The sequence below is a fragment of the Xyrauchen texanus genome, chromosome 21 (genome assembly GCF_025860055.1).
Source record: "Xyrauchen texanus isolate HMW12.3.18 chromosome 21, RBS_HiC_50CHRs, whole genome shotgun sequence".
In the NCBI taxonomy this organism is placed as follows: domain Eukaryota; kingdom Metazoa; phylum Chordata; class Actinopteri; order Cypriniformes; family Catostomidae; genus Xyrauchen; species Xyrauchen texanus.
The window spans coordinates 7314212-7326808 of record NC_068296.1 but is presented as its reverse complement, the minus strand read 5'-3'; the positions used below and the strand labels follow the sequence as shown (position 1 = coordinate 7326808).

At 37.2% G+C, this 12597-nt stretch overlaps 1 protein-coding gene across 1 annotated transcript in view; it reads right to left on the bottom strand.

The window, feature by feature from the left end:
- Positions 1-283: 283 nt before the first annotated feature.
- Positions 284-12597, bottom strand: part of LOC127661842 (protein unc-13 homolog C-like) — a 167358-nt gene continuing 155044 nt past the window's right edge. Inside the window, exons 31-33 of the mRNA XM_052152769.1 lie at positions 5315-5407; positions 4375-4534; positions 284-575 (exon numbers count right to left, since the gene is read on the bottom strand). Coding sequence (XP_052008729.1) covers positions 290-575; positions 4375-4534; positions 5315-5407 — 539 coding nt within the window. The 3' untranslated portion in view covers positions 284-289. The remainder of the gene's footprint in view (positions 576-4374; positions 4535-5314; positions 5408-12597) is intronic.

Below are 12597 nucleotides of genomic sequence, written 5' to 3'. Positions count from 1 at the left end.
GCACTTTATCTGAACAAATACACAATCTGTTCAAAAAGACTAATCGTCATACAAAACTGTATTCAACATCTCTCGAACAACTTCATAGAATATAATATTTGATAGAGCATACGGTAGGTAAACACTTTTGCACGTACTTGTAGTTTAAAATGAACATTCCAACAGATGTTTTACACACATGCACAAAAACAAACACAACCGTCTTGCGCTGTTGGGATTTCCCTCCGTTTCTTGCCGCTTTTTTCCCCCGGTAAACACCCCCAACCCAAGCCCCCCCCCCGGATTATTTTTATGACACTTCCTCAGTTGACCGTGTGTCTGATTTAAGACGTACAAACTCTTTGGCCACATCGTCATTGGTCCTTTGTGAGAGTATTCTCATAATGGTCAAACCGGTTTCATCCATCGTTACGTTCCTGATGAGCGGATAGCTTGTGTTCAAACTGCCCTTTTCAGCCAGTTCTCTGAGCTGCAGGACCGTCATGCCGATGATACGGTCCTCTCGGGCGAAGCAGTAGTCCTTCACGGAGATGTGAAGCTCGTAGGCTTCTGGGCCATGCTCGTTACTCAGAACGCTGGGGGGAAAAGGTACAAAGGGCATAATTGATTTTAATTTTATATCAAACTTAATTTTTTTAAGTATTTAAATACGTGCAAAAAATTAGGGCTGCAGGATTACGACAAAAATCATAATTGTTGATAATTTCCCTTGCAATTTCAGGTTACTTTCATTGAGGTTACAGTGAGGCACTTACAATGGAAGTGAATGAGGCCAATTGTTGGAGGGTTTAAAGCTTATTATTTAATAAAACCACTTACTTTAAAACTTGTGTATTGATTGAGCTGTAAAGTTGTTGTAATCGTAATTTTTATGGTCATTTTAAGGTTTATGTCATTACGTCAACCTGGCAATTTAGCTGTAAAATTGGATATAAATAGCCCAATTCACTTCCATTGTAAGTGCCTCATTGCAACCCTGATTTTTGCTTTTTATAAACAAAAGGTATATTTTTGTTGCAATCAACATTAAGATACAAATTCTGTCGATTGAGTTTAACTTGCACTGAAGCCAGAATATTTCTTTGAAGGAATATTTTGGGATCAATATAAGTTAAGCTCAATCAACAGCATAATATTGATTCCCACAAAAATGTATTTTGACTTGCCCTTCCTTTTCTTTAAAAAAAGTGAGGCACTTACAATGGAAGTGAAAGGAGGCCAGTCCGTAAACGTTAAGATTATTTTATTAACTATTTTAAAAGTATAGCCACGAGACATAAACTATATGCGTGTTAACATGATTTTAGTGTGATAAAATCGCTTACTAATCATTTCGGTGTAAAGTTAGAGATAATTTTAAAACTTCATAGCCATGACGATGTAACATCAACAAACCCTAAAATTACTGTAAAAATTACGATTTAAATAACTTTACAGCTCAAATAATACATGTGTTTTAACAGAAGAACTAATGATTAATGTAAATTAGAAGCATCACATTTCTGCCTTTAAATCCTCCAAAAATGATCTCATTCACTTACATTATAAGTGCCTCACTGTAACTTAGATTTTTTGGGGACGAGTTGAAATAATTTTTGCGGTAGTCAACATTATGCCACAAATGCTGTCGATTGAGCTTAGCTTGTATTGAACATTGTTAGCTTAGCTTGTATTGAACATTTTTAGTGGACTTAAATTCAAGCAATGGTCTAACCTTAAGTCTAGTCCTATGTTCTTTACCTGCGTTATTGCAAGTATTCCTGTAGCTCATCTGGTAGAGCATGGCACTATTTACATTTACATTTATGCATTTGGCAGACGCTTTTATCCAAAGTGACTTACAGAGCACTTATTACAGGGACAATCCCCTGAAGCAACCTGGAGTTAAGTGCCTTGCTCAAGGACACAATGGTGGTGGCTGTGGGGATTGAACCAACAACCGTCTGATTACCTGTTATGTGCTTTAGCCCCCTACTCCACCACCACTCTAATTTATTTTATATTATTTAAGTGCCATTTTTGCAGTAGCTGGTGGACCAGTAAAACTTAATTGTGATACTGGTCCCTGCATGGCCTTTCAAGTAAAGCTGGTCGACCAAGGCAGTGGGACATTGGCACACCAGCAACACAACATATGCTGAATGGGTTACAGAAACCAGCGCAGGGTTTCTGTAACCCATTCAGACTGTTTTATCAGCTCAAAGTTTAGCATTTGTCAGACACAGAAATTACATTCAAGGGGTAAAAAAACAGAGATACCCTTTTATGATTCATACAAAAAAGTCTTAAGACTCCATTAAGCTAACAGGCCCTTAATATCCAAAGTGGGCTTTGAGTTCATGGTATTTTATGTGGTTTTTAAGCGAGAGGTTAATACAGTGTCATTGAGTTTGATTCTAGAGAGCAATGCTTGGGTGAGACAATTTCATCACATTTGCTCCTTGGCTTTGCATGCCTCTATTGAAACGCCAGATGCTGGTCTTTTTGTTGAACCAAATCTTCAATAACGTCTTAATTCTCTGTTTCTCTGCACAGGTCTTTGAAGCTTTAAAAGAGATTATCATGGGTAAATATTAATGTTGACATTGGGTTTCTGTGCTGTTATTCAGGTGTATTTTCTTGGATTAATGGTGATCCGTCTATGCTGCTGGAGAAAAAACAGGTGGTAGACACAGTCATATTCTTCATCAAGATCTATCTGTCTCTTTCACAGGAGAAACACTTAAGTATTTTAAGCAGTTTGACAGCTCTTTTACCAAATACATTTGATGACTTTAAAGGCCACTTTGATTCTCAGGCTCCATTTTAACCTGGTATTAAGATGCGTCTCGGGTAATCGAATCACAAATGGTCAAGCAAGACACGTCACTGTTTAATAACAGTTTTATTTCCATTAAAACTTTAATGAATAATGTATGATTATTCCATGGATTTGAATGGATTTGTCATAATTTATACAGACTGACTTTAATATTCTGAGTAATATAAATAAACAGTTATATATATTTAATTGTATATAAACTGCACACACATATACAGTATACTGTATATACACATACATAAGTTATAAACAAACTAAATAATAACTATTCATGAGGTATAATTAGCCCAGAATATTGTCCATATGTGCTAACATGTTGGATTAAATGGGTACAAATGCATAACCCAATTTGCTGGGTTAGTTTAAGCCAACATGTTTTCTGTCCAATATTTACTAATTTGCCATTTTTAGAGTGCATTAATGAAGTCTTTTTAATGTAATGTGAAAGATTGTAGAAAAATGTAAATACATCATAAAACATGTTCGCATAATACATAATCAGCAGCGGTGTAAAGTAATGAATTACAAAATAATCACGTTACTGTAATTAACTAATTTTTTACCAAAAACTTTACTTTAAGTAGTTTAAAAATAGTATACTTTTACTTGAGTATATTTTAAGTGCTGTAATGGTACTTTTAATGCACTATTTTCCCACCATCTTTGTTCGCTACTTCCCTGTCCTGAATTATTTTTATTATTTTATATGATTGTCTAGGGAGAGTCTCGTGACTCCAGTCAAATCAAATCACACGTAAAAAAAACTTGAACGGCAGCTGTAGATCAGCACCAACTGTGGTGAATGCCTCAAGCACAGTTTAGAGCTGAACATCTCGGCCGCACCTGAAATTGCTTTTCACAGTGAAAAAGGCCAATTGCATGATCGTGCCATGTGAGTTGAACTTGCTCAAGCCACATATCAGCATTAATCCTGCCTCTAATTTGAAGAAACATATTGAGGTAAATTTCATATATCTGTTACTTGATTCTGTGTGTCTATAATGTAACCTGTAATTTTACTATCTATCACTGAGATTATTGTGCTGCTGTGAGAGATTTTATCAATGTTATCAATAGGACTGGGTGATAAAATTATTTTTAATCTTTGAATTTCTGTTATCATGTCTCCTTTTATTTTTTGGAATCAGATTCATGTAGTGTTTATCATAGATAAGTGATGTATTTTAAAAGTTGGCATACACACTACTCATGAGTACTTTTAAATGAGCTACTCTTTTACTCTTACTTGAGTAGTTTTTAGGACAGCTATTTTTACTCTACTCACACTAATTTGTTTTGGAAGTAACAGTACTTCTACTTGAGTATGATTTTTCAGTACTCTTTCCACCCCTGTTAATAAGTAATGCAAAATCATGCTTTATAATGTAAATTGCAATGTATTTATGCATCTGCACCATGGTGAAAAAAGGATAACTGGATGGACCAGATGTAAAGAGAATTCCGGGTCATTGTGAATAAATTATGAATATACTATATATTTGTATCAGCATAATCTCTAGAAAAGTTCAATACTTTATGAAATTAGTACTCACTACTGGAATGTTTCATTGTATTTTGGAGACCAGTTGTTGTTCTTGGTTTTGGTGCTAAACTTGCGTTTCTTGTCAGCTAGATGCGGTCCGATGGCGTTGATCTCCACAAATGGGCGGAACATGGCATTCGTCTGCCAGTTAATGTTGTTTACACCCACAACTGCAGAGAAGATTGTCAAAAAATCATGAAACACATACAACTGAGCCATATTAGTGACAACCTTAGTGCTGTGAATTGTGTGTAACTACTACTGCCTTTATGTGCTTTTGGAATTATCCTACTTCTGAAGTGGTAATTACGAGTGTCGCGTTCAAGTGCTTTTTATTTTACACCATAAAAAATATTACTCAGCTTGGTGACGATAATGGAATTTTGGTCAAACACAAGCTAATTTTATGGTGTAAAAATGTACAACATGCATCAAATGGTTGCTGTTATACATAATTGAATATTACCAAAACGGTAAGTGCTCACAATTAGCTGTATTTAGAAACATTTATAAACCCTGTCATTCACTACAAAAACCATACTGTCCTCACATGGAGTTCATTAATAGAGGCTGAGCACTGGATAAAGTGTCCATCTGAGAGCCATTACAGACTGAGGCGGACTTTAATTCTGATTATAACAGCAGAGGCAAACCCATCGCACAAACCAAACAAATTATCAGTCAAATTACACTAATTGATTCAGTGAATATACTGTCTGTGACAAAGAGAAATAATTTGCAGTAACCTCTAAATCATACCTCAGAGTATCTTCATTATGTGTTAACTGCTGTTTTGTGTGTTTGTGTGAGTGTGTACAGGCTCATAAATGGAATAAATCATGATTAAACCTACTAATATAAACAGATGCGTGTGGTCCGGAAAAATATATAAAGACCACTGCATATGAGGTCCTTACTAATATAGTAAAACAAACATGTTTTTGTGTTACCTTTCACGCTGACTTTGTGTTCTCCAGTACCGGGGTGTGAGATCAAGTCCACCTGGACAGCGACCTCGCCAACGGATCCAGACGTTGACTGACCTAGAAAGAGTTTTAAATCATGTAAATTTATATGTCACATAAAAGCAAGCATTACATACTGGCCCTCACATAACATTCATAATATACAATAAAAACATTCAAAACATTTACTTTTAAGGGATTTAGCTGATGCTCATATCTTACTAAATGTTTTGTAGCTTCACAAAAATGACCATTAGAACATTATCTGCGAGGAAATGAAGGGCTTCCTGTATAAAATTGCACTGGCTGCTAATGGTTGCTCACATCAAGTTAAAGACATTGATGCTCGCTTACAGAACAGCCACTTGCTCTGTTCCCCCTATCTACACTCATACTTCAAGTCCATGTGCCCTCAAAAAGCTTGCGATCGGCGCCTCGAGTTGCCATCACACAGAAAGGCACAAAATGCTTTCTCTGACTTTCACTTCCATCATTCCTCAATGGTGGAAAGACCTACCAAACTCCACCCGAGGAGCTGATTCTCTAAACTATTTTCAAAATTCTAAAGATGCATCTCTTTCGTAACTACTTGACACAATCCTACTAATGCAATAACTCTGCATAAATCTTATTTCTTCACTGTCTATCCCCTTCCTCCCAAAATGTACTTCTCTGAGCAATTTGAAACTTTGCATTGCAGCATGTCTCATGTTATTGCCTCCTTGTGATGAAACGCCATTGCTGTATTTCTCATTTGTAAGCCGCTTTGGAATAAAGGATTTGCTAAATGAATAAATGTAACTGCAAAATTCAAACAAATGCTAATATATACATAGATACAATACAAATACAATAATACTAAATAGACAGTATCAAAATTGTTCATATCTGTTAGCTTTGAGGCCATCTACATTCTAGTGTACTTCAAAATTTTGAAAAAATTCACTTTTATCACATTTAGAATTTACAGTCCAGCAAAATAGACCAAAAATGATGACTATACAAATAGCGCGGAACCACAAATAGCTATTTAAATAAAAGCAACAAGCCCTTTGATAAGTCCCCCAAACTTCCTGTTTCAATAGGAAACTCAACAACAAATGTAGGAAAACTGTGCTCACCAATCCATTTCATGAGGTCTATAATTTAAAAAAAATATTTTGCAGAACAGGTAGTTGGATCACAATGTAGGATCTTATTTTTCAAAGTACACTTTGACAGAAACACACATGCACACACTCTAATAAGCAGATCATTGTGTTTGAATGCGATCTGCATTTTATAGGACCCTCTGGTGTGCAGTCTAAACACCCAAAGGAGCCATAACAGCGTCTAAACAGAATTACAGATGTTTTGACGGCGATGAGAGAGAACACACACACAGACACACACTTGGTAAGATGTAATCTGTCGCTCTAGTGTAATAAACAAACATGCACACATGCATTCCAATAAATAACCACCAAAGCAAACAAGACATATTATATCTGACAATGAATATATAGAGGGACTATACTGTTGCTTTGTTCCAAACTATAGTGAGCTGCCTATCTAGACAGCATTTTGGCCACCCAAAACCAAACAGTGCTTTAGCATCTACTGTAATTTCCAAAACATTGACATTAATGGGGGTTGGTCCTCCATATCAGCTTCCACTCCTCTGGGAAGATTTTACACTAGATGTTGGAACATGGCATTTAGGATTTGTTCCACTCAGACAAAAGAGCTTGACGGAGGTTATTGTATGTCGTATCATTAAGATTTGTCTTAACTAGAATTAAAGGGCCTAGACACAAGGGGGTGTCCACACACTCTTGGCCTTGTAGTGTATTTAGGGACCATTCAAAACATGATTTAACAGACTGATCACACAGTGAATTCTGCGACAGTGGGTCAAAAGTTTTGCTGCTGACATCGGTCTGCGCAAACGAAATTCAAATAACTGCCCTTATTGGCCGAAGCTGGAAGTATTGTGGAACGTTTTGGCATTTGTGAGCATCAGTTTCCTAGTTAAATGTCATAAGAGTCGCATCGATATTGAGATGTATTTTTTGTGGTTAATGATTGTAAGGATCTCCTCCAAGGGATGACACTTGACGCAGTGGCTCAGAGGAGAGGTTCTTTATTATTATTAGTAGCAACATGCACAGAACACTTTTAAACAGCGAGCTTAATGAAACACAAACACAGTAACTCTTATGTCACTCTCTCTCTCCCTCATGGAGGCCCTCTGACTGCCTTTTATGCCGCTCTCCCCGTGCTCACTGAAATTAGAGACAGGTGTTAGACATAATTTAGCTCAGGTGTAAGCGCCCTTACCGCTTTTCTCTCCCAGACGGGCGCTTGACCACGCCCCCGCTGCCACAATGATGTTATAAAGTCAACAGGCACATGTTTAATTAACCATCCCCCCTAACCCAAACCCCAACCCTAAACCTAACTGTCAGCACTAAACATTGTTTATTTATGTGAACATGATTACTTCCTGGTCCAGTAGTGCTATACGGAAACTAATTTACACTTGAAATGTCTGCAGGGGAATGGTCCTTTTCAGTAATTCAGCTGAATGAGGTTGATTTCAGGATAAATTAACTTTTTGAAAGCAACATGTGGATTTCCTGTGTCACATTGTTTAAATATCTAAATTAGATCAGAAAAATACCCAAAAACCCCAGGCATCGGTCAACAAAACACTGATCAAACACAGCGTTTTTTACGAAAGGTCAGAGAGCAAATAAAAATCAAGACAAGGTTAATCTGATCTTGATTGATTGGTTATGTCTCCCATCGACAGGTACCTGTAGGTCATTGAGTAGTCATTAATTTAGCTAATACTTGTCATGGGCTCTTGAAATTGTTTGGGCAAATGTTGGCCTGACAGTTTATCTGTTTGCTGTAAACTTTGAAGGACAATTGAAAAGAAACCAAAACCCTTTGACGACTTTTCTGTTTTTCACCTGCGTTCTCCTAATTAGGTGCAATCTGTCTGTCTCTGCTCCTTTGAGAAACTCCAGTAAGAAAAGAGTTAAATTTTTCCAAAAGTATACAATTTAAACCAACAATCTACAGTTAAGGAATTCTGAATTCAGGATGTATGGCAGACTCCTGCTATTAAAAATGAATTGGTGAAAAAACTGTTGCAGGACAGATTGTATTGACTGAAAGACCTCTCATTTTTAAGCATTATTTCAAAATAAACCCAGTGCAGTGCAGGTCTCCAACTTTCTCTCTAATAGAGTTAAACAACTTTTGTTTTGCTTTTATTTTTTTTCTCGTTTGCAGTCAGCGAGAATTATAGCTTTTATATCCAATATAATCACACGGGAAATCGACATGTTACTTCCAAAAGCGCAATTCGGAGGTTGCATTTTTCGCTCTATAATTACATTTTTACTCCACTGACAGTTAGGCTTAGGGTTTGGGTTAGGATGGATGGTTACTAAATTATGCATTCCTGTTGACTGTATTATATCATTTACAGCTAAAAATACAACACGCATTAATTAACTGTTGAATTAATTAAAATGCACTATTTTAATATTTTACCAAATATGTGCTGTGTATTTTTAAGGACGCTCCAACACTAGAGAACAGCACTAGACTACTACACTAGAGCTCTTGATGGTGAATTCGACAGATAGTAATGTGTAAGCTGCATTTTAAGATTTTAAGTGTGTGGAAAGATCCGGACCGGTACATGAACACATCTTATAAATTAAGACAAAGTAAGCTGCTTTATATTTCTCAGAAGTTTAGCACTGATGATGTTATCCCCTCACAAGTTAAAATATATGGCCAAATTGTGTATCACACATGAGAGAAATCATATTCTCTCATTGTATTTGGCCTCAGGAGTTCAGATAAAGCATGAAGCAGACCTGCAGGAGTGAGGTTGTGTTCGGAATTGAATACTAGCATACTGCTTGCTGCATACTGACCATTATACAAGTATACTGTTTACTTTTTTAAGTTTAAGTGTTTGCAAGGATAAACATTTCTAACAGTAGTATGTTACATTGTTGTCACATGACTTCATTACATGCATGCTTAAAACAGTGAATGGCATTCAGTTATCATCTTAGAAATAATTTAAAAACAACATATTTAATCAAATTTTCTGTAATAATGTTTTAGTAATCCAATGAAATAATGGTCAGAATAGCATACAACCATACATACTACGTGCAGCATGAGTGATTGTGGCTGATATTACTTTCAGTTCATTCTCCACACTGAAAATGGAAAGTCGTGAGCATTGCATATTGGGACACAGTATTCAATGCAGTGTGCTCTGTTTCACACTGCACATTTTGGCCTAGCTGGTCTCATAGAATCACATTACTATACCTACATTTTTGCAAAATATTTTTATGTGTCTCATTCCTGATGCAATGAACACTAGAGGCACGAAAACAACAATAAATTTGACTCCTTTTCACACAAATCACGAGTAAAATGACAATACATTCAAAAATGCTTACTTTTCACCCTGCTCTGCACATAATGCTATATTATGATATCTTTTTATTTCATTTGTATTATTTATTTTTATTTGCAAGAATAAATGTAATTATTTGCAGAGAGACGCACTTTAACATTTCCAGTCCCTCCCCAACTAACCCAGAACAAACTGCCTTAGGAGTAATCAGTTAAAAAGTTCTAACATTTACATTTATTCATAAGGCAGACGCTTTTATCCAAAGCGACTTACAAAAGAGGAAAACATAAGCGAATCATCTTAAGGAGACAGTGGTACAAAAACTATCATACTACAAAGTTTCACTATCATCAGAATAGTATACAAAACAAGATTTAAGTGCAACAAGAATTGTAAATAATAATAATAATAATAATAAAAAAAATGTTTGTGACTGGTTAAGTGCTTTTGGAAAACAAAAGCTTTCGTTTTTTTGAAGACAGATAGTGAGTCAGCTTCACGGATTGAGTTGGGAAGGTCATTCCACCAACGTGGTATGATTAAACTGAACGTCCGGGAAAGTGTTTTGGCTTCTTTGTTTTGGTATGACAAGGCGACGTTCCTTAGCCGACCGCAGGCTTCTGGTGGGAACGTAGCTCTGCATAAATGTTTTTAGGTATGCTGGAGCAGACCCAGTGACTGTTTTGTATGCCAGCATCAGGGCCTTGAATTTAGTACGTGCATGACCTAACAGTAACATGTGCTCTCTTAGGTTCATTAAAGACCAGGTGTGTTGTGGCATTCTGGATCATTTGCAGAGGTCAAATAGCACATACAGGAAGGCCTGCAATGAGAGAGTTACAGTAGTCCAGTCTAGTTATGACAAGTGACTGAACGAGCAGTTGTGTGGCATGTACCGAGAGGAAAGGTCTTATTTTCCTGATATTGTAGAGTGTAAATCTACATGATCGTGCAGTCTTTGAGATGTGGTCTGTGAAATTTAGCTCATCATCAATGGTTACCCCTAGATTTCTGACCGTTTTGGAAGGCGAAACTGTAGTTGGATCCAGCTGCATGATGATGTTGAGCTGCACGGTGATGTTGTGTTCAACAGCATAATCATAATACAAATTTTAATATTAACAATAATAATCAACTAAAATACAACCATTATCGACATCAGAAATCGCTATTCTCTTGAACATCATGAGCCTTACACATATACAAGTAATAAATAAATAAATAAATAGAAATAAATAAACAACCATGAAGAGAGTTGCACCGGGAATGCCACAATTAACAACAGTTAACCACATTAATCCCCAGGAAGAAGAATGTTGCCAAACATAGGAGAATATATGTGACCCTCAAATTGAATATTTAATCTTTTCTAAATGCAAGTATAACATCATATCCTGAAGCCAGTGTGCTGCTTTAGGTGGGTTTGCAAATTTCCAGAACAACAAAATTTGCCTACGAGCTAATAAGGATGCTAATGCAATGGCATTTATTTGCCTATAGGTCAAGTTCAATTCCCTACTTGGAACCACCAAATATACCAATTCCAGCACACGGCTCCAACCGTACATCACAAACTTTAGAGAGTGTGTCGAAAACAGTTGGCCATTACTTTAGGGCAAGACCAGAACATGTGTGTTAAGTCTGCTACACCGGCATAACATCTTATGCATGTTTTATCAAAATTAAGATTAAAGGAAGATATTCATGCTCTGCTTAAATGCAAATGGTGCAGAACCTTGAACTGTATTAAACTCAGTCATGCACAAGAAGTACTAACATTCACTCTTTGCAGTGCGCCTCTGCAAATTTCATCTGGAAGCTCCATTCCAAGCTCTATTTCACAATTATTCTTAATTTTACCTGTTCCTACTCTGTTTATAGACATGAGTATTAAATCTATGCATGATATAAAACCTTGCAAGTGGAGGGGTGCTTCTAAGAGAAAATCTTCAGTAGACCTTGAAGGAATATTAGGGAATGATGGGCTGTTAGTATTAAAACAGTGACAGACCTGGGTGGCCTGGGTAGCTCAGTGGTAAAGACGCTGGCTACCACCCCTGGAGTTTGCTAGTTCACTAGTTTGAATCCCAGGGTATGCTGAGTGACTCCAGCTGGGTCTCCTAAGCAACCAAATTGGCCCAGTTGCTAGGGAAGTTAGAGTCACATGGGGTAATCTCCTCGTGGTTGCTATAATGTGATTTGTTCTTAGTGGGGCGCGTGGTGAGTTGAAGCCTCCACACGCTATGTCTCTGTGGCAATGCACTCAACGAGCCACGTGATAAGATGCGTGGGTTGATGATCTCAGATCTCAGGATCACTGGGATTTGTCCTCCGCCACCCAGATTAAGGCGTCACTACGTGACCACGAGGACTTAAAAAAGCGCATTGGGAATTGGTCATTCCAAATTGGGTGAAAAGGGGGCAGAGTGACGGACCTGAAAATAACGATAAAGATCTCTCTGATTGAGAACACAGATCATTAAAATTGCCAAAAATGACTCCTTTATAAAGATCCCCTAACTGATCCCTTAAAAGCAAAGTTTATTTTGGGGCAGCTGTGGCTGATAGAGTGCCACAGAGTTGGTAGAATGGGTCGGCCACTAATCGCAGGGTTGGTGGTTCGAATCCCGGCCCACACGACTCCACATGCTGAAGTGTCCTTGGGCACTGAACCCCAAGTTGCTCCCAATGGCAGGCTAGTGCCTTGCATGGCAGGTGTATGAATGGGTGTATGAATGTATGAATGTGTGTGTGAATGGGTGAATGAGTCACATTGCCTTTTTAACCTTTATGGTATTCAAAGGTTAAAAAGGCACTATATAAGTGCAGA